Genomic DNA, 23,508 nt, shown 5'->3' with positions numbered 1-23,508 from the left:
ATCAATCAGTTTTAACATCCTGTTTACTTATGCCAATTTAAAATATCCTTAAACTCATGTGAGAATCATGGAGCTTCTTTAAATCACAAATCCAAAGCTCAGTTAGAATTTATTTTGATGGCTTTAGAATGTACTACCACGGTTAAAACCAGTGCCTGTTTCCCAGAGCAGAGGCATTAATTTTAGCAATCAGGCATTTGAAAAAGTTGTTACAGCTTCACTGATTATACTTTAAAAACCCACCAGATGGATTCTAACAGAGAGGTTCTTTTTCCTAAATGGTTGAACATTTATCAGCTAGGAAAAACCCCAAGAGAGTCATAGTTTTTTCAGTCTGTGATTTTTTTCCTGGCTGCCAAGGACATTCCATGAACGGGGAGATCACTGCTTCTTTTTTAACAAGTAGATATTATAATTGCAGTTCACTGAAAAAGCATTAACTGAAATATCACTGGATATTAGGCTCCCAGGTATGTCATGGCCTATTTCCTTTAAATAATTGCACTATTTTTGCTGTTTGGTAGGGAAAGGGAGTTAAGAATGCTCGTGTGTTCTGAATCTTTACTAGAGTATTTTAGGTTGACAAAAATTTCTCTCCAAGAGATGTTCTTAATCCTAGTATGTTTGTGCTAGCAAGCCTTGAGTTATTGGACACGGGATTGCACAAAGGGCTACAGTACATGTGCAATGCAGCATAGCCTAGGAGGTTTGAAATGTGCACTGATAAGCATATTGCAAACTGCCTATTAAACTCTGATTTCGCAGAAGGTCTTTTATCCCTCTTTGGTTGCACTACCTCTAGCAATAGAACGGGTCCATTTGTTCAAGTATTTGGGTCTCTACAGACAACGATTTATCTGAGAAAGTTATTGCCCTAGATCCAGAATGTATAACCTTCTGAGACTTTTGTGGTCTTAAAAGCTACAACACCTTCCCTAGGCAGAGCTGGCTAAACACTCCACTTCTGTGAAATCCTCTCTGACATAAGGCTGTAGCAACAGATATGTAAAAGGAGGCCATACACAAGGAAAGAAATACACTTCTTCATATTACCCACCTTTACCATAGCAGGTTTGCGAGCTTCTAGGAGATTTCAAATATGTTTTTTCACTTTGAACAAGTGCTTGTAACAAATACCCCAGATGATATCTTAATGCAATACTCTGTCTCTACACACAGAAACTATCTGTATCGTACCCTCTAAACACCTGGTCTTGGACCGTCTTTCAGAACATCGCTTCTGAATTCTGATGTTTGGCTGTGGTGAGGAGATGGTGAGGTATTGATGAGTTACCGCTTGAGATATTTTGAGAGCTGTGTGAAATTCTACAGCATGAGGTACAACAAATATGTGTGGCTCTAGAGAAATAGCTGACTGATAGAGGGGAAATTGGAATGGGTCTGCAATATTTAAATGTTGGAGAACCATAGCTTTAATCTTCTCTTCTCTGTGCAAAATGAAGATTATTGCAGATATTTTGGTCTTTCTTGAAGAGTGAGTTATCAAAAGCAAAGCAATGGCAATGACTATCTATATTTTAAGAAAATTATGCAGCAAATGGCAACCTATCTCCTATTCATTCCTATTACTACTTCATTATATAACGATCTTTATTAGAAGCTGGCATTGTACCAGCAGTTCAACACGTTTCACACTGAGAAGAGAGCAGATGTGAATACAGAAGGAAGCTACACTTGTAATAGAAATTTCAGAATTATTTTCAGAAATATATTATTACATATTATTGAGAAATTACAGAATTATTTTTATCTGCTCACGTATTTTTGCCTCCCCAGGCATGGGAATAACAAAACAAGGGGAACCACTTTTGGGTTAATATCTTGGACTTAATCTGTGTTAAACTATCAAGTTGACTTCTACCATTATCTCTTTTTAGTAACTACTGTAAAGTCTCTTAAATACAGTAATTCACTTTTTGAAATTGGATGCAGTGATTGGAATGTTTTTATATTACACTGTACTTCCCATTTTCATGTGGTTTTCAAGGCCAGTTCATATCTAATAAAATTCTTTCATTTTATCACTTGATTCCTAATATCCTCAAAAGTGGTCATGTTGCAAGGCATTTTATTCTCTGACACATATTTGTAAAAACAACAAAAGAATTTCCAGTAAAATAATGAACAGCATATCCTGTTTGAAAAGAGTAAACAACGATTTCACTGCAACTTCACAATTATAGGAAAGTAAAATGAAACCTGGGAGTATTTTTTCCTGGTTATAATCCAGAAGACAAGCAGAGGCTTTCACCTTCCCCACAGCAGGGGAGCAACATTATTTAACAACTTACCAACAATTATTCCAGGCCTTCTATCCATTTCAACTATATGTGGATGCACCCCTTTATATGCTGCATCACTCACAACTTGGGTGTTTTTCCGCACCCGCTCTGTTATAGGATCATCTACAACTGGGGTGAAGCCTCTGCCCTTTGTCTTCTCAAAATCCTCATGGTATTTCACCTAGAAAAAGAAGAAGAATTACATTTTTCCCCAAGCTGCAATTGACAGCAAATGATAATTCTATGCAACAACGCGTACTTGTTTTATGAGCCACTTCTATTCTCTGGGTTTTGCACCACGATAGAACTGTTACACACATGCGATGGAAAAGACTTGGCAGACCATCCAGCCTATCTCCTTGGCTTGATTTCCTGATATTTTGTTATCATTTTTGCATCTTTTGACATTGCCACTGAATTACGCGTTAAGTCAAGTGACAAATCATTAACCTACAGTCAAATAAATCATAGAAAAAAAGGACAGGAAAGGTCCTGAAGAGGTCCTCCAGTCCATTCCCCCTTCTCTGAGACCGGGTAGCTCCATAATGATGTAGACAACTATGACTGCCAGTGAAAATGTTCCAGGAGTAATAGTTCTTAAGAATTCTTAAGTATTTTCATTCACTGAGAATTCTGATTATATGCAAAGTTTCATACAAATGGTACCCTTTTGCTCTTTCATTTTGTCATATTCCAGCTGGTTTTATAAACAGGTATTAGAAAAAAATGTACTTATTCTAAGCAGCCTGCTTTCAAAAAAAAAAAAAAAAAAGCAAAAAAGGATGGTAGGAAGTGTTATACAACCAAGTGTTGGAACAAAACTGGTATTAGTAAGAGTTATAAAGGTATTATCCCTGATTTTGCATATTTAATTTTTAAATAGTCTTTATAATCAAAGATTTAAATTGACAAACATTCTCACACAAGCAAATGCACACAAAACAATTCATTCCAAGACAGAAGTCACACGGGAGCCAGGAACGTGCACAGGCACAAGGTGATGTGTGTCACCTAATCCAGCCAAACTGTGTGATGCTCAAATGAGGTGTATATTTTTTAAAGAAAAAGAAACAAACAAAATAACAGACATGTAACTGTTAGAAAACTGTTTATTAGTATTTTGAAAATGTTCATTACAGTCATATGCAGTTAGCAAACACTCTTTCCCTCAACAGGCATAAGAGGAAAAATATTCCTTCCATACTTTAGCAGAGTTTCATTAGTTACCTATATTAACGGAAGGCAAAATCCAGTGGAAAGTCAAGTGCCATTCCTTAGTATACTCTAGTTACAGGAAGAAGGTACCCTACCATTGAGATGTTGTTTTGTGTTTCTTTGACATGCCTTAGCTCAGGTGTGTCTAGAATCACACTACGTCTACCTTTCATCTGCCTCTGATCACTGCTGTACTTGACCTGCAAAACAGCAACAACAGCACACGTGAAGTTTTTGTTTATAGCAAATGGGATGGTGAGCACTACACCACGCAGCGGCATCCTATCCAAACCACAATGCCCAACATTTTTCTGGTTTCTTTCTTTATACGCATCTTCTAGTGATTTATTTTAAAGTGGAGATACAGATGGTCTAGTATGGTGGTAAGTTCAAAGGCATGTTTATTCCAGCAATACTTCCTCAAAAAACAGTAGTTACCTGAAAGTTAAAACTCCTGACTTTTTTAATGGCATAAGTGAAATAGTACATTTATCAACTTATAACTGATTACAAATTAGGTTCAAGATAGTAAGAAAACACCACTCTCACTTCTCTTGGACATCGTTAAAACATATTTCTATGGCTGAAGATAAGCTACCTTCTTGATACCTAGACAGGTCCAGATTCTGTCCTCAGCCTACTTCCAGCTGAGGACCCTAGGTCCCTAGGAAACTGAACTGTTACAAGCAGAGTATTCTTTGAGCAGGCTTCATATTCATGTTTGATAGCTGGCCTTTTGCTAGCAGCATGAAAGCAATGTGTCTGGAATAAACCTGAATATGCCATATCATTTTCAAAGAGAATGTTTGGGCTCTGTGCTTTGTGTGCAGCAGTAAGTACAGAAACTCCTATGTTACATTTTTCCAATTAGCTTTTTTTGTGGCATTTTACAGACTTGTGCTAGAAGTATAGATGCAAGGTTAATTATTTGGAGAAAAAACTCTTAAAATTGTAAAACAGTAAAAGTAGTTGACATCACAAGCCCAGTGAATACCATTGCAGTTACCACTGTCTGGCTGAATATTTCACTATAAACTTCATGGTCATTTTTGTGTCATTTTTCTTTTACTACTGTGTCCTCTTAGCTCCTATGTTGTACTGTAACTGTACTGAATGGTAGCAAATATTTTAGATACCTATACATCCACACTCAAAGAGATTACTTCTCAAATCAGTTGTGCAAATCTATTTCAATGTGCATTTGTGATGAGAGAAATAAAGTCTGTTTTCAAAGACTTAATGGATATATTAGTGAATATATTGGTCCCAGATCCTCAGAAGAATTCAGGTTGTCTAACTGCCCTTAATATCATATATTAGTTAAGCACAATAAACCTATGAAAATATAAGCTCTGGTATCTGTGCTTTCCAGGTAAGTTAAGAGCAATGCACAGAGAAACAGAAATATATACTTTTGCCTATTCTTCATACCTTTCTTAATTAAACAATGAATTTTCTTAGCAAATATATACTTTAGAATATAAGGACTAGGTCTTTATATTTTCCAGACAGAATAATTACTGCCCACATAGTTTGCAAAGGTCATTAGTTACTGCTCATTAACATGGATGAGCAGTTATCCTTGTAGATTCTGAGAAACAAAGTGAAGAAGTCACTTGGAAAAAAGCATAATTCTGAGAAGTGACAAAACTATTTAAATTCTTCAGTTGTAGGGAAGTTTGCTTCCTATTTTTAATTAAGTACCTCAAAACTACCTGGCTTCGGTAAATACGCATCGACATTTAGGAACATACTTAAGACATACATAGTCACTTATAGTGTTGGCATTTGTTGCCTTGTCCATAGACAAATCTTCTGATAAACCCAACCTACAATACTTTTCTCTCATACACTCAGTTTTAAAGTGTTCACTACTATTAACTCTCATCTATCACCTTGAGACAGTGGCTCTGCATGGAAGTCTGTTCCATTTACCATTGATAGGGATTTTGTCACTGACGGTGTTTCAGTGTTGGAGACACAGATTGTAATATGACTAGTCTGGTCCTTAACATCACCTTGTTATTGTGACTTCTCCCTTGCTCCTTATTTGTACTGCCTGCTGCTGCCTACAACAGCACAGTAATAATTTAAAAAAAAAAAAGTTTAAATATCATCATAAAAAACAAGATAAATATAGTATCTCACTCTTTACTGTTTAATATAATAGGATCTCTCTAGGACTACTCAGGTGTGACATATGTGGCATGTTGCAGAGTGGAACAGATGACTATATGCTTCCATGATTTGAATCATTAAAAAAAATAAAATATATATATATATATTTGCACCAAATTTAAATTCTCATTTCCCTTGTCCTTTACTATAATTTACTTCTGAAGTCTGTGAACTAAAACTTGGTAGCAAGAGACAAAGATTCTTGAAAGAATAATGACTGACCTCTAACGACTTTCTCCTTGAAAAATACTAGTTCCAACACACCCACTTACATTTTTTGTAAGAATAATCAGGCAAGTATGAATATTTTTATTGCCCATAAGTGCAGTATATATATTCAAAGGATAAAAAAAATCCATTCAATGGATGATGCAGTTGGATTCATTTGACGCAGCAAATCTAAATGTTATATTCCTACAGCGACTGAAAATATAAATGACAAAAAGATTCGAACAACTTGCCGAGCTGATATTGTCTTGATTCTTCTTGACTCTCTCTATCTCAGGAGTGACACTCACAGCAGTAGCTTTGCCAGGCTGCTCTCTGTAGTGAACCTATTATTTAACAGAATAAAATGGCACATACTATTTCAGCTAAAGCAATATCACATTGTATAACATTAAAATGTATGATTTAAAAGGTCGTCTAGGAAACAAATGAAAGCCTAAAATGCATTTGAAGTTTATTAAAGCTCATAAAACTTGATTCTTGAGGCATAACCTTGAATTCTTTCTGTATAGTCTTAATGCATTTGTGTGACTATATATGTACATAGGTACACAACAACATCTTGACATTTAACACACTAGTATCTGCCAGTATATAAAAACACCTTATATTTGGAATGGGGTAAGCCACAAATAATGTAGTGAATTTAAGAAGAGTGAGTGAAAACTTCAATTTCATCAATGCCTGCTGTAAATACACATTTGTCCACACACAGAGCTCCCATAAAGGATACCATCTATGTTCTAACTTTTATATTCTGTATATTTAGAGGTGATTTACCACAGTGAAGGCAATACATCAGATGACTGTGAATTGAACCCAACTTTCTAAATTTCACAGCATGTTTATTTAAGTGCACTTTCAGCTTAGAAATATCCCCTCTGTCACTTCCCACAGAAGTACACTTGTAGCAATGATGCATTAAATAAATGCATACTCAAGGCAGCACCATTATCTAAAGAGGAAAAATGACAGGATGGGGCACTGACTGACCAACCAGTCTGATGTTAATCTTGGCCCAAAATACTGGAAAGTCTGATAGGTATAGAATTGTTTAATAATTAGAGATGCTTGGATGATTTTTACCAATCAACATAGTTTTATGTAAAATAAGTGTTTCAGTACAAAGCAGAATGTTTATATAAGCTCTCATGACTGTATCATAAGCATAGCTGTGCTGACATACTATGCTCATAGTTCTGCATTGTGGCATTAAAACGCATATTTCTCAAACAATTGTCTTCCTCATGTGACCCAGGTCTGATCTGTCCACATCAACGTATCCCAGCTGAAAATTAACATCTTAAAAAAATGGTGAAAAATTGTCAAATGGATTAAAACTTACAAAATGACATTTGTAAAGGTTAATATGATTATTCAAGACTTAGTGTTTCTAGAAAGGTCTGAAGTTCTACAATCTTTGCCCAAAGCTATTGAAGGTTTTTATCGGTGACCTGGAAGAGAATTTAATCTTTCCAATAAAATTTGTACAATACAAAAATTTGTGAAAGGTAAACAATGATCAGAGTAGGACAGTTACACATAGTGGCTTGACTCACTTGGGAAGCAGGTTTTTTTGAACAGTATGCATTCTAAAAGAGCTAGATGCATCACCAGATATGTAGGAACAGTCTAGCACATGCTTAAGACAGAGGGACAGTATTCTTGAAAATTAATTTAAAGAAAATGACAGAAAATATCCCAGAGAAATGCTGTGGCTATTTGTAGCCCCATGAAATATGGGTGCCAATGGAAGTCCCAAGAGAAGTATGGTTGGTCCCTCAAAGACTTGTTAACAAGACAGAGCTTCAAAAGTACAAGAAGGGAAAAGTGTGCTCCAAAATTCCTTACCTTCTTCCACGTGCTCCTGAAAAAGTATGATTTTCTAATGGTTATTTCAGTCATTAAATACTAAATTCTGACACAAAGGTTACTGAGGAGCCAGAGACAGGTGAAAGAGCTGGTGTTTGAGTACAATTGTAGCCAATTGTATTTTAGAAAGGCTATTTTTATAAAAAGAAAAAAAAAACTGTCAAGATTTCCTGCAACTATCCAAGACACAGAATAACATTTCAAAAAAAAATTGCAGCCTTTTCTTTAATGTGCAACTTCACATGCCATTTCCTGGACAAAGCAATGGCTTTTCACAATTGCTTCCTAGGATATGGTTTTCAAGTAATGCCATTGCTGAGTCTGTGCTTAACTAAAGAAAAGATACAGCTTCTGGAGGCAGAACATTGTACTCATCCTCTGCACCTAGAAATTTTACAAAGGATTAAATTCGAGCAACTTGCCATGCTGACATTCTCTTGATTCCTCTTGACTCTTTCAATCTCAGGGGTGACAGTCACAGGTGTAGCTTTGCAGAGCTGTTCTTTGTACTGAACCTAGTAAACATGGCATTAGATATTACACAAAGACTTCCAAGTAGCAGAAATACATCACTGTGTTAGAGATCATTACAGAGCACACTGCATTTAGCTGGAAAATATTATTCCTTAATAAACACCCACATCTTTCCACACGATACTTAGTACTTACCCTCTTGCAGTTCCCTCTGTTTCAGACAGTGAGACAATTGATACTTCAACACATCACTCTCATTGACATTAATCAAAGTGCAAGGCTAAGGAGCTATCGTTTCACTGTTAATTGGTTAAATTAGTCTTTCTGGACAAAGAGAAACTAGCACAAACATCACAGACATATTCACAGAAGCACCAACACATTTAATACAGCAGAGAGAAGAGTGCAAGCAATGAACATGGAGCACACATTGCTAATATTCTTCTGGTTTTCCTTAATTCTCCTTAGTTCTGGTGGATCGGAAATAGTTGTTGCATGCTGAATTTCTTCCTTGTATTTAACCTGCACAATAAATATTACAAATATTAGCACCTTAAAGGATATACAGAGAAGCACTAAAACACAACAAACATTTTGTAATTCTTCCCTTACACTTAAGTGCACAGCTAGACCTACCAACACTCCTGACCTGATCAGGAACAGTTATGTTTAATTTTTGAAACAAGTCACTATGCTCTTGGATGGATCTTGTTGGTTACGATGCAGCATAGAGCGCAAGTCTGGTATCTGAAGCCTGTTATCATGGGAGTAAGCAGCATGTGGGATTGTGGCTACCTTGATGATAACTGAAATGTTGCATATACTACTTGGAGACGTGTAGCACTTTAACAATGACTCTGTCTGGTATTAGCTTGCTAAGGAGTCTACCAGTCCATTACAGGAACCAAACGTTTCACAGATGTGTTCTTAAAAGGACGGGCAGCTTCAAAGTCTGATTCAAGTTCTTTGAAAACACACACACAGACACACTGTGGGGAATGCAGATCATCAGATTCCAACACCGGCAAATCGATGATGCCTTGGAAGATGCTGTTTAGTGTTGCTATTGCCGTATTTAATCTCTTTTAAACAGCAGTATGTTTGGATATGGGAAAGATGCATAAAACTAGAAGAACTTTGATTATACAACATATGTACCAAAATTGGAATTCAAGTTAATGAGAAAGAGTGTGAAGTTAAGTGGATGTGCTACTAGAAAGAAAGGCAACATATTTTCTGATTTTCCATATGCTATCCAATAGCACAATCTTGGACAAATCCGTGCAACGTCTCTTTCTTACTGCCTGTTACTAAATATCAGTGCTTTACTCAGTACACTGAGATTCAAATCTCTTATTCCACTGTAACATAAACAATACACATACATCATGTCATCCTTTACAGTAATATGGCATGTTTTCTTGCTCTTTACAATGCTAATAAAACAGCAAAATTCATAAAAAACATTCAGAATTGTGTGCGCAGCGACACATATTAGATGGAAACATTTTTCATTAGCCAGACTCAGTGAAGTAAAGAACGGTAAGAACAAGGGAACAGCATAATGAATCAATTTGTATAGTTTTATATTTCTGTGGCAACCAAAACTTATTTAAAATAAATCTTTAAGGCTGCAAAATCCAGCACTCAAAAATCAGAAAAATGGCACAATTAACCTCATCAATGTAACCTTAGTTCTACCCCTTGTGTAAATATGTTCCATATAGAGTTTTTAATATATTTTATACTACTTCATTTTTTTCCTGCTTAAGTGTTTTTTAACCTTCTTTGTCTATTATCAAAAACTGTTTTTCTCAGGACAGTTCTGCCTCATTCAGTGCACAGAGTCAATGGCCCTTACTTAGTGAGTAAGACATAGGATTATATAGCACTCACATTCAAAAGACAATTCCCATTGACTTGTTCTTTGTAAAATGGAAAGCCAGAAAGGACAGCTCAATGGCATAATACAAAATCATATACTAAGGGATTGTGTCATCAGGCCTACATGCAGGGACTTGAATTTGGCTTTGTGCTTTTGAGTATTGACTTCATGACCTCAGTAATATTCCCTAAAGGTTCCTCTTGGGGAGGCAATTTCTCAAGATTTAAAAACAAAAAAAGGGGGGAGGGGAGGAAGGGAACCCTGCACAAACATACATTCCTTTGTGTGTCTTCATCTTAAACCCTGTTTGGTTTGCAGGATAAGGCCCTAGCCTTTAGACCGACTGCACAAACCCATAAGAACAATCATAGATTGTTACCTCTATGGACACCATCGTTAAAGAATGAAAAAACATTTTGCCCGTGGGTTTCACAGATGCATGCTGACAGCAAAGACATGCCGGATCTAAACAGCCTTGGGTTCTGTTTCAGCTCTGGAGGGAAGTAACCATGCACAGGAACACACCACCCAGCCCATCTTTCTCCATAGCTGGCCTCTCCAATCTGGCCATGACCAAGCCCTTTGACACTTTCAGTTCCTCATGCCTAGTCTCTTTTCCCCCCAAATCCACTCTACCAAAAGTAACTTCCTAGATAAACTTCAGCTCTTCTCTAAGACGTGGTACTGCTAGAGATTGCCAAGTTTTTGTAACACCAACAAAACAACTTATTTTTCTCGAGTCTCATTCTTGGAAACTGCTTTAGCTGAAATTAGAAAAAAGAAAGAAAAAACAGGAAACAATAAAAACAGCTCAAAGCACAGACAGGAGTGGAAAATTTCAGTCCAGACAGCTGAAGATTGGCAGAAGTACTAAACCACTAGAAACAGGGTCTTTTAATAGAGACTATTAGGTAAGCTTAAAAATTGGCATGTATACCAGTCCTTAAAGTAATTTAAAAGTGCTTCAAAATGTCCATTACTTGAGCTTTAGTCAGGTCCCAGTCTTTGCGGTACCGAGTGACATATCAGAGTTTCCTTACAGATTTTATGCCAACAAAAACACACAACAAAACAAAAATCTTCCCAGAAGTATTTTCTTCCCAGCGCTGTGTCCAACCCATCCTGTCCCTCAAAATAAAGAAGTAACAAAAAAATGCTTTGTTATTTGTAGCTTCTCAGTTCAAATTCAGTTACAGTCCATGGATATAATGCTTGCTTTTGAAGTTCTATGAGATCTTGACTCCAACTGTTCAGGAGGCTGTTTCTTCCTAACAACTCATCACAACAGGTTAGATTAGATGAACCATCTTGGCTGTCATCACTTTTTTTTTTTTTTTTAAGATTTGAAGACAGACTGTTCTCAGCTTTGTCTCCAATGTATGTCATCTAGAAGAATGTGATCACTTTCAGAACATGATGCAATGGACTTTCTTTGCATAGTTTGGTTTTATGTTGATCGTTATCTTGGTTCGGTTTCCAGGTTTACTTGGTTTGCTTCCACTGCACATGAGCTTCAAGTGTCCTAAAGTTTCATCTAGGTCAGGAAATAGTTTTAAACCTGTCCTAAGTCCTTCTGGCTTTAATAAACCTTTAATAAATATTTGGTACAATACCAAAGCAAACTTAAGTACACCATATATGTAATAAAGTATCTGTGTACAATATTAATTTTTCATGTAGACTAGCAATGTTAAGACCACGTTACTTACCACTAATGCATTTTGCATTTCTCTTGATATGGGAAAGATGCAGGTGTGTCAACTGTGTTTAGTAGCATACCGATGCACCTTTTGTTCTTCCCTTTATCACCACTGTTTATGATTTTAAAACAGCAAGAACACTGCACACTATTTTCCCATTTCACTTCGAAAGACATTGAGAAAAAAGCATTAGAGTAAGACTACTTTCAGTAAGCCTCTCGTTGTGTGTATGTGTGCACATATATGTGATTAGTCTTAAAGTAAATGACTGCGGTAACTGGAAATTAGAGAAATTTTTGTTTCTAGGACACCAGTTCAAATCTGGCTCAAAAAAAACCCCCCCATATTTGCTCAGACAAAAAAAAAAGTAAAACAAAAAAACCCCACACCTGCAGCTTCCCAAACAGAAAGAATAAGACAGAAACAGAAACAGACTACTGCATTTAGGACGTGATGACTTCCACTGAATCTGTGAATTGCTTTGTGACTCAATATGATAAGATGAAAAGTGACAGAAAGAGGAGAGAAAAATTCAAAAGCAAACATGAGTTTTCCAAAATTTTATGGAAATTACCTAACTGCCCTTACTTTGGTAGGAAATGCTGTATTTAATATTAACTGGTAAACAAGGAAATTCTAATGGAGTAAATACCAGACGTGGCTTATCTGGATTTGAAATAATACTTAAACAACAACCTAATGTCGTGGCTGGGCATTACTTTCAAACTTTCTTTTTAAGGAAGTATCTAATCATCAGAAACATCATGTCACAAACATAAAATTGTTCCAAAGGAAAGTACACAGAAAGGTCCAAACAACTGAAATGCAGTTGTGCATTGCTTCTTGTTGTGCAGGTGTTTCTTGTTTTGAAACTGCTTGTCCATTTCTTTCCAGGTTATGCCCCATATATATATCAGTTATCCTAAAAGCATGTTCTACCTGTAGAAAACTCTCGTTTTGATATGCTACTTCGAGTTGCCAGTTAAAGTGTCAGACATCAGGCATCCATAGATAATTCATTTCAGAATATCATTTCAGCAGCAGTCTCATCAGATCCACAGTTCAACTTGTTATCAGCCCGTCAAGAAGCACAAACCCTCCACCTTCTCACAAAGCTTGAATCAAGACATCCATTTTTCTCTTCTTGAAGTGCAAACTTTGCCAAAGCCTATGTAATACATGCAGGCTCTACAGCAACTTTAAAGATTTTCTTTCTGGTGATGTGATATTTTTATAAATTGCAAATTACAACTGCTGTTCAGTCTGACATATCACGAAATACATTTCATCTTTCTCATTCTTGAAAAAATAAAGCCCTGTCATCAAATATTTAGTTAAAAGATTTATTTCCTATTTTTGATGACACTTCAGTATGAAACTCTACTTTGGGACTCAGAACTCCATTAGTGTGTTATTGGAGCATTGTATCTAAATTCTGGTGAAATAGTATTTGAATGAGATATATGAAAGTGCAATATGAAAATGTGGATTTTTTAGTAAACAATCTAGAAAAAATCTGACTCTATTTATTTATGTAAGGATAATTAATGTTAATAACACTTACCGAACTAATATTCTGCTGGTTTTTCTTTACTCTTTCAATCTCTGGAGTCTCTTTTACAGCTGTGCCAGCTCCTAGTTCCTTCTTATAAAACACCTTCATTTCCCCACCCAAAAAAAATAATTATGAGACTCTTAGCAATGCAAGTATAAGTTCTCGTAAAAGGGCTGGGCGATTTTCCAAGTTCCAAATTGGTCTGACTATAAATCTTGCTAAGAAAGCAAATACTTTAATTTTTCATAAATCAGATCAATCAGACCAATTATCGATAACAGTAATAACACTGTTTGTTTTCAAATGTAACTCAGATAATCTATTACCATTCTTTAGATTGACCTCAAATATTTTTAAGTTTTTGTAATGCTTAATTTTAAGTTCAGAAATAATATTAAAATTTAGATCATAATCTATAAACTTTTACAAGTGCAACTTCATGCTTGAGTAATCTCACTGATTTCAATAAAATTGCTTAAACGTGTATGTACATGCAAGATTTGAAATTTTTTTTATCTTCAGATCTTAAGATACTCTGAGAAGTGAATAACTATTATTATTTCTGATTTAACAAACTAGAAAATTGATATATTCATGACTAAGTAACTAGAGGAGCCAGAGCTACAATCCAAGTCATGCAATTTTTAACTTTTGGATTCAAGCCAGAAAGCTAAGAACTGCATCTAAAAACAAAGCTTACTTCTGAAAAGATACACATGCTGTTTATACAATTCTCCTCTCTATTTCCATTGCTTCAATAAAGGATAAAACACAAAGCCCATCAGTAGAATCAATCATTCAAAGTTACTGAAGGAGACAGTAAATAACTGCTCCACAAATTCCAAATGTGGCTACAATTTAAATAATCATGAAGTACCAGTTCAGACTGCACAACTCGTAGGGAAGTTTTATTTGAATTTCAGTATTTGGTGTCAAAGATGTTGCCATTCCAGTAAGTATTTCCAGGCTGGCAGTTTAAAAACAGCCTGCTCCCAGAGTTCATAAAATAAAACTCTACCATTTGATATTTCTGCCTTTTTTAAACCAAGATTTATTTAGCATTCATTTAGCTTTTTATTTTTCTCAATAACCCTTAAACAAAAAAACATCATTCCTGATGCATTTCTCCTAATTCCTTAAAGTCCTTTGTAATCTATGGTGACCAGGACTGCTAAATATTCTAGAGGAGAGTAAATTACACATGTACACAACTCATCATTTAACATACAAAAAACCTTCCAACAATTTGGAATTTTACCATGTGAAAATAGAGGCAGTTTATGAGTTAGAACTTGAAAATTTCTCTGCACAAACATGTTTCTACATCGTAGAAAGATTTACACACTGGACTGAACTAAAATATACTTTTCCACCAAGGAGGGAGCAGTAAAAAATATTGGAGCAAGGAATTTTTCTATGAAAGAGATGACTGTGCAGCAAAGATCCTATTGTAAATCATCTGCCAAATGTGCTAGCAAGCTAAAAGTAGCACTGATTTTATCTGCAGAGCTAGTCACTTCTTCCTCCCCTAGAGCAGGAAAATACTTCAGACAAAAATCAAAAAAATCAGAAACTGATTAAGGTCATTGTCTTAACTTCTCTACGTTGGGACTGCTCCCCGTTCTACTTCAAGCACTAAAAAGTAGCTTACTTTTGTGATCTAAATTGCACATACTTGAAAGGACTACAGTGAAGAGAAGTGGGGGGACTGTAATTGCTGGTGAGCCCATACTATTACGGAATTTAGACCCACAGATCTGTTTGAGGGCTCCATCAAATGTTGGGAGAGCCTGAAGCAGGGAGGAGAGGCGATGGGTAGGGGCCAGCCTGGCTGCCTCTGGGACAGGGAGTTTCAGGGGGCACGGCTGCATGCCAGCGGCCTGAGATAAGGCACTAATCACCTGCACAACAGGCAGCAAAGCCGCTTTCAAAAGCAAGAGGCAACAGAGCACAGGGAAAAAAATTGGGTCACTGGGCCTGTCAGCAGTTCATAATAGAAAAGATGTAGCTTTCAATTGCTCTTATCAGAAGGAAGAAAAGGAGGAGATAATGGCAGGAAGACATTACGGGAGTGATCACTGCCTGAGACAGTCTCAGAGATGCCTTCTGCTCCCCTCTCCCTGTAGCCTCTGGTTTCGTGAAGCTGCAGCATGGAGGCATCTGGTAAACCACCCCCAAGGAAAATTATGTGACCTTGCGCTCAAATGGAGGACGAAAACTTAAGAATATCTCTAAGCTAAGGAATCACATCGCTGTCAGATAATACTAAAATATTTAAGTAATTTATATTCCTTTCTCTCAGATCATTGGCTTTATTGGTGTTACTGAACTTAGCCTACCAGAAAAACCAACACTAAGTGGATAGCCTTTGGTTCCAGAGGCTAAATTTCCTCTCCATCCTCTCTTCACTGTTACATTACAAGCACAGCCAGAATTACATATAGCAAAACTAGTGGGCCTCAAAACGGAACAGAACTGAAAACAAAAATCCCATACTGGACAATCTTAGAAATCTAAGCTCACAAATTACATTTAGGGGTAAACTGAAACTCAGATCTAGCATAAAATAAATATATATATCTCCAGTATAACATAAAAACATTAGACAGATATATTTAGGAAATCTGATCTGTTCTAATTTTATACTAAGAATCTTGATGTGCTGCACATGGGATAGGAAAGAGATGATAGATCTTATATGTCCAGTAACAAACCTTAGATTTTTTTGTCCTTTTTAATGAAGTGCTTCCTGGGGTTTGAAGGAAAAAGAAAAAACAATCTTCAATCAAAAATAACCGTGGCTTGGCAAGGTGGTGTAAGTGCTTTAGCAATGCAAAGTAACACTGTAACACCTAGGAAAGCTGGATATTTTTATCCCTGAAAGACATGAGCGATACAGCCTTTGCCAGGAAAATTATGCAAAATGGTTCAAAGGACATGTACTCATATATTCTCTATTTCATGCTGAGGCACAGGAGAGACTATTTAAATTGAAAATATCTGAAAAGTTGCAAGCAAAAGGAGAAGTGCTACTACTCACTGAACTGATGTTTTTCTGAGTACTTTTAATCCTCTCCATCTCTGGAGTGTCTGGGACAGCAGAATAGCTACAGAGCATCTTCTCTGCTTCATCTTTGTACATTTTCTGAAAAATAATTTAAAAATAAGCATGTCCCATTTTCTTAGGGCTCAGCATATCCAAACAGCCCTGTATGGTGTTTATTTCACCCTCTCTCTTCCACAACACCATTGTCCTTGACCGTTGGACACAGGACAGTAAAGAGAAAATATATATACATCTATATATATACATATTTTATATATATATATCTCCTTCCCATTAGGTAATAGAAAAACACCCGTAAGTAGGTGAAAACAATTAAAGTATGCATGGCGTGACAGGCCTAAATATAAATAAAAATCAGGCTGTAAGATTTTTCCTACATGTAATTTCATTTAATGCGGCTATGAAAGCCTCTACAAAGCTAGAGAAGCAGCATTTTGAGCAATGTCAAGGACTCATCGTTACACAAAATTAAAATATTTAATCTTTGTTCTGTGCCTACCTGGCTTGCTATTTCTGAAGCCCTTTTGACCCGTTGCATCTCAGGAGTATAGGGGCCAACTTGCATCCCTTTTCCTATAATTTCAGTCTCCAGATCCTTTTTATATTCCTTCTGAAAAAAAAGAACAAGAAGCAAAATTCCTAAGTATGCAACATAACTAATTCTACAGTAGTTTGTACGTGCTGTCTTCAGGGCTATTCTGATAACACCAACCAGATTCCGAAAGAATTGCTGCAATGTCCGTAATCTACTTTTTTGTTGCACACCGCGTATTTTTTTTAGTCCAAGCATGTTCAGGAAGATTTTATGTTTCTTGTTGTGTTTTACTTCAAAAGTAATCTTATAGACCAATTCTATACCCACCTGGCTTACAATTTCAGAAGCTTTCTTGGCTCGTTGTATATCAGGGGTGTCCATGCCTACTCCCATTCCCTTCCCTTTAATTTCATTCTCCAAGTCTTTCTTGTACTCTTTCTGTAAAGAATAACATTGGAAATACTCAGATGTTCGATAGCGAAATCTTTACATGGATCCTACATTAATCTCTGCAGTTCCACTGAACAGTATCCACAAAACACCAAACAACTTCTGTATAAACAACATTATCTTTGTGGGATCTAGCTACAAGACACCTATGCTATAGTGGCTGCCAGGTTTAAAAGTTCTTTTAACAGACAGCTTGCTTCAAAATTTACACAGCCTTTCACATGGATCTGTCTTTCCAACTTTGGAAGCCACAACCACTGACATACTTAGATAAGACCTTCTCACCCAGCCGTGCTTTGTGAGACTGAGGTCATAAGGCCTTTAGTATCTCTCTAACTCTGTGCGTCATTTGGCTCTACCCAAACAAGCAGCAGCTATTTAGATCTAAAAGCAATAGGGCCTGCAGCTACAGAGGACAGTGGAGGCCAGGTGTGGTTAGTAAGGAAAATGTGCAACTTGCATAAGGTGATGGAAGGGTCGAAGCTCTGGGAGCTCTTATATTTTAACCATAGAAAGATTATGCAACATTAGACTCTAAACAGCTCACAAACTAGGTATTTGGTGAAACTTGTGTTATTGCTACAGTCTAGATTTGCCACTATGTAGAATTCTTAGTGAAAATAATTCATTGCATTCCGTCAAACGGAAACCTTGTGCCAGATACAGTACTTACAGTGCTTGCAATTTCAGAAGCTTTCTTCACTCGTCTTATCTCAGGAGTATCTGGACCGACTTGCATGCCCCTCCCTTTAATTTCAGTCTCCAAATCTTTCTTGTACTGTTTCTGTGAAGATAAAACTTCAAGCTATAGATTCACAATAACTAGAGTGTTACAGGTAGATTTTTGCACAATAGATCCAATTTAAGAGTCACAATCTTGAGTCTACCAAAAATCTCAAGTTGAGAGTCACTGTCAAGAATTTTGGCAAGTTTTTGCCATGAAAACACATAACAAACCATAGGAGCAAAACTTCAGGAGATAATTCATTGAATGTGCAAAACTCTATCAGTGAATGTTAAATTTGGCAGAGGGGATGGAGGAATCAGTCTGTACAGCTCGCTATAGTTATCATTTAAAGGAAAGTGGCAGTTCAGCTCTGTAGAACACAGTGTAATATGCTGGTACTTCGTATCTGCCTAATTCAAACACATTTTACTTTTACGAAAATATTTTATTTATGATAAGATGACATACTAGAAATTTAATACCATACAGAATTGTTTCCAGTGAATTTGCAGAGCAGGAAGTTGTAATTTATTCATTTAATAGGTCTTTCCCAAACCACAGCCATTAGACAAGTGGCAGCACTCACCCATGATTACTGCTTTTTCCTCACAATATAAATTATAAATAACCAATGACAAGGAAACCAAATGAATATTTCATCTTCAGTTTACCCAAGCGAAGATATATTTCTTGTTCATCAGCAAGCGATATTAAAATGTAACACTGAAATACTGTATACAATCATACTTTTTATATATTAAAAAAAGTAAAGTTCTCAGGCACTGCTACTTCTGCTATTACAGTACTAATCATTCTCTGCCTGCTGAAAAACAGGTAATTTTTGCAAAATGAATATATATATAATTAAAATATTTTCTTCTTACTTTTCCTATTTGTTAACTACCTTTTAAGTTGTACATGAATAAAAAAGAAGGAAAATATCTTTCGTTTATAACAGTCTAACCGCTTGTAGCATAAAGCGACAAGAACCACAGCAAAAACACTGAAAGTCTTCCATCTCTGTCTCACTGTGATGAGCATGTAAGCACGACAAAACTATTCCTTACTTCCCAAACCACGTTTTTTTCAGAAAATATAAATTAACCCGTGAGAAGAGGTCTCATCTCACACATCCGTTGTGCTGAAGGTGGAATGGCAGATGCTTCCTGCTAGCTTCCTACCGTGTAGAAAACCAAGGAAAAGATAGCCCTGGGAGTCATAGTTATGTATTTCTGCATTTTTTTATGGTGGGTAAGGTTAGCCCTATGCATGGCAGCCCCTCTGGTTATGGCGGCTATATAAATACGTATTGCTCTGAAGGAATGGCTTCCAAAATGCGTGCAAGTACAGCGCGCGCTTCCCCTCCCCTCTCCCTTCGCACACCCTCCAGCTTCGGTGCTGCTTCACAAGCAGCCTACGCATGGCTCAGCTGAATGTGCAGTCTTGCCAAGGACATATCATGCCATGAGTTCCTCTAAGTGGTCTTCAGGAGATGCACTGATAGATCAAGGAGTCTTCCATTTCCACTCCCAGCTCTTCAATAAGAGTAGGTCCCACACTAAAGTGCTTCCATAACACCTTAGACTGTTAATACCGAAGTTCAGCCCTAAAAATATACATACTCTGCAAGGAGCATCCACCTATCCATTTGCAAAGGTTTAACCACAAGCTCAAGAAAATCTATTTCTTCATGTCAACTCTACTTTTGGAAGAAAGATTTCACAAGCAAAATAGATTGTTTGGATAAAAGTTCTTTGTAAGATGCCTGACAGTCATCGCCAATATTTATTTTCAAAAAATAGGCATATAATTCCAAAAAGCTGGAAAAGATTTAATTGACTTTTCTTTAAAAGTCTGGTAAGAGCCGACTCTTCTTCCATTACAGTATTAATTATACTAGCTGAACAAATGAATAAGCTGCAAAACAAACCTAATTTTAAATGCTTTATCTACTAACCCCACTAACAATTTCGGTTGACCTTTTACTTCTCTGAAAGATTTTTTTCTATATTCTTAATGCAAAATAGAACTAGTATTAGTTTCAGCACATACATATAACATTGTAGATTATGTAAAAAAAATTGAATATTTTCAATAGAGTATATGATAAAGAGTGAACTTTCTGTGACATCAATAACTTTGACTAGCGTAACATACCTCATTTAGTATCTGAGCTGCGTTTTTCACTCTAATCAAATCTGGTGTGTCTTCGAACACTGTCATTCCTTTTCCTTTTATCCCTTCTTCCAAATCTTTTCTATACTCTTTCTAAGGAGTTAGAAAAAGAAAGATTTCTCCACTTAATATTTCGTGCAAGATCTTGAAAAGAAAAGCCATTTACTAAATGTTTGAAGGGTCTCTTTGAAATTTTTATGAAATATGAATTAGCTGAAATACAGGTTTCAGAGTTAAAATAGAATTGGAAATTATCAAATCAAAAGGTATAATGTTCCAAAAATGAAAATGTTTTAATGTAGCCATGTATTTCCTGTTGCACTCTTGAAAAATATTCCATTTCTGTATAGTGCTACCACATTGTTTAGGGGCCTCAGCTGCGTACCTGCAGAAATTTTAATTGCAGTAGCATTTGCTTCTACAAGACCAATGTCTGCTGTGCTGCAGTTTTTACTTCTGTTTCACTAATGGCTGCACAGTCAGGACGTATGCTCCAAACTCTGTGTTAGGACCTGTTAAAATGACTGGTTGATAAATTATGATTTAGAAGCAATATTCTAACTATCTCCCTTATGTTCTCCTCAGACACTGCACTGAGATAAGATCCATCGTTTAGCAAATGCAGCCTGCAGAATACACAAGTGTGCAGTATAAAATTATAAGCACAGCAGAATCTGCCTACAGATGTTTGGTTCTTCTTCCTCTTCTTCATTCCTAGAGAGGTGATGTAACCCAACTCAAGTGAAAGATCTTTAAAGTTTGTAAGGATTTTTAAGTACTCTTCCTATCTCCAGTTTTTTGGGGTTTTTTTAAGCAAAGAAACTCGGAGATGTACAGAAATTTGAAAAAAAAATCATATATATAAAAACAATTATATAGACATGAAATAAAGCTATTAATCATGTATTAAATTTCAAAAGAAATAGAAAAAAACCTTTGCCTCCCTATAAGTTTTCTACTTAAACAAAAGAAAATCAGGTATATTTGAAGAAGCTTCTGTCCTTACCATCATAAGCATTTTATACAATAAGCAGGAAACTTTTTCTATTAATTTAGAGAAAAATTAAAGCCAGTTCTCTCTTCTGCAGGAGTCGTAATTGTGATTACAGAGAAAATGGTTCTTACTGTTACAATATGTGAAATATTAGTAGAATTCTCTACAGTGGGAAGCAACAGAAGAAGCCGGCACACAGCTGACACTTTAAAAAAATTGAAAAAATCATTCATTTTTTAATAACTCCAGGTTTTCCTTCTTGTCTAATGAGGTATCTATTTAAAGCTTATGACAAACCTTCATACAAAAAATACTGAGCTACATCCTTGACCGTGAAGAAATAAATTCTTTTCCTGCATCTTGAAAAATATTAATTAATTTGACCTACGTAATCTTCCGTTTTGGAATCTGTTCCTTGAATATGGATATAAAATCATCTAAAACTCATTATCATTTCCATTTTCTCATATTCTTCCCCTTTGAATTCCAGATATGGGCTACTCCCTAAGTAGGGACACTGCAGCACACCTGCAACTAAACACTAACCACTTCCATGGGCATTCAGCATGCAGCAAGATTAACTCAATGAAATGCAAGCATTTGCATGTTTCCCCAGCCAATAGGCATAAATGACACATATGGGAGAGTTTCGTATACACAGAATGGTACTGCACAGACTAGACCTAGCTTGAGACTTGTGTCTATCTGACAGCCAAGATTCTCAGAATAATTTATTTATTAGAAAATGAATAATAAAGAAATATTCGAAAAGAAAGTCTTTTTTTTCCTTATGAAATCTAGTATAAACTTGGTAAGTTACTTAAAGAACAAGGAAAGGAACTTCCAAAGTAGGTCAGGGGGTTTTAATTCTATCATCCTCAATTCCATCTATTTGGGCTGCAGTAAAAACACCAATTCTTAATACCATAAATATAAGCAAGGTACTGTTGGCTCCCAAATTCAAAGGGAGGATATCTGGCAGCTCTGACATTTTAATTTTCAACTATGAATTTTCTGATATATTTGCTCCTAAATTTGGCCAAATAATAAGCTTTATGTATAGAAGCAACCAATACTCCAAACCCAACATGAAAACAGCTGCAAATAATAATATAAAAAGTAAAAGAATAAAGACAGAAAGATTCTGAGTCATGGACAAAACAGTCTAGCATTCACATATATCATGAACCATTATTTCAATGCATGAGAAGAAGCTTCCTGTCATTTTCAGTAATGATTTAATTTATAATACATTCAACCTAAGAACACTGGATGAAAATAAAGAAACAGTTGGCACACAGAAAATCAGCAACTTCTAACAAAATATGCTTAAAGCAAACCATGTAATTTACTGGTCAGAGCTATATAATGGAATTTTGGTTTTCCTTATTTCCATTCATAACATGTGTGATAGATAATTATTTCAATTAAAATAGTTAATAAAAAGTGACCTACACAAAGCTCGCAGCATCCATATAACTAAAACAGATCATCGAAAACATGAAATAATTACTCAAAAGGAAAAACTGCCATCTGGATACAAACAAGAATCCTCCTTTCTACTCCCTCATTTATCTGGAAAGTAAACTCCTGGCCCTCTCCAAAACCCTATCAAACAGATGTCTTTTGCAGCATGCCTGGAAGGTCACCAAATTTGGGCTATTCAAGCCCAGGGGAGGAACAAATTCCAAAATTGAGGCCCTCACAAAGATTGTCAGGCCCCAATCTGTTTTCGTTGCAGAATCATCTGATTTGTTCAGTTAACTCTGTTTTTCTGGTTCAGGTGTGCTGAACTTTATCATTTCCTTATGTTTATAAAGGAATCTTCAGAAAATATTGATTCTTGCTACAGGACTATTCAGAATATAAAATGACACACTGTGATTTTTATTCCTAAAGTCACTTTTTATTTAGCTACAATGTTAACTGTAAATTGTTCAGCACTCAGTAGTGATGCTGCTTATTGCTCATTTACATTTTAACAAAAGCAAAAATAAATAAAAATCCTCTACCTCTTTCAGAAGGTTAGTGATTTCTTTTATATGCAAGAACTCCGGGGTCTTGTCTAAATCCATTGAGGGCCTTCCCTTGAGGCTTTCTTCAAAATCTTTGCGATACATTTTCTATTGAAGCAAAATGACAACCAGTGA

General features: G+C 36.0%; 1 protein-coding gene across 1 annotated transcript in view; it reads right to left on the bottom strand.

Moving 5' to 3' along the window:
* Window positions 1–23,508, bottom strand: part of LOC112982290 (nebulette-like) — a 95,538-nt gene that overhangs the window by 34,862 nt on the left and 37,168 nt on the right. The window contains exons 12-23 of the mRNA XM_026098543.2: window positions 23,371–23,481; window positions 20,347–20,457; window positions 18,136–18,246; window positions 17,340–17,450; window positions 16,977–17,087; window positions 16,451–16,555; window positions 13,420–13,512; window positions 8,700–8,792; window positions 8,219–8,311; window positions 6,158–6,250; window positions 3,614–3,718; window positions 2,313–2,484 (exon numbers count right to left, since the gene is read on the bottom strand). Of these exons, the coding sequence (XP_025954328.2) occupies window positions 2,313–2,484; window positions 3,614–3,718; window positions 6,158–6,250; window positions 8,219–8,311; window positions 8,700–8,792; window positions 13,420–13,512; window positions 16,451–16,555; window positions 16,977–17,087; window positions 17,340–17,450; window positions 18,136–18,246; window positions 20,347–20,457; window positions 23,371–23,481 (1,309 nt within the window). The remainder of the gene's footprint in view (window positions 1–2,312; window positions 2,485–3,613; window positions 3,719–6,157; window positions 6,251–8,218; window positions 8,312–8,699; window positions 8,793–13,419; window positions 13,513–16,450; window positions 16,556–16,976; window positions 17,088–17,339; window positions 17,451–18,135; window positions 18,247–20,346; window positions 20,458–23,370; window positions 23,482–23,508) is intronic.

Source organism: Dromaius novaehollandiae, chromosome 2, assembly GCF_036370855.1.
Source record: "Dromaius novaehollandiae isolate bDroNov1 chromosome 2, bDroNov1.hap1, whole genome shotgun sequence".
NCBI lineage: Eukaryota > Metazoa > Chordata > Aves > Casuariiformes > Dromaiidae > Dromaius > Dromaius novaehollandiae.
The sequence above is the reverse complement of the archived record's forward strand: the minus strand, read 5'-3'. Positions and strand labels throughout refer to the sequence as shown.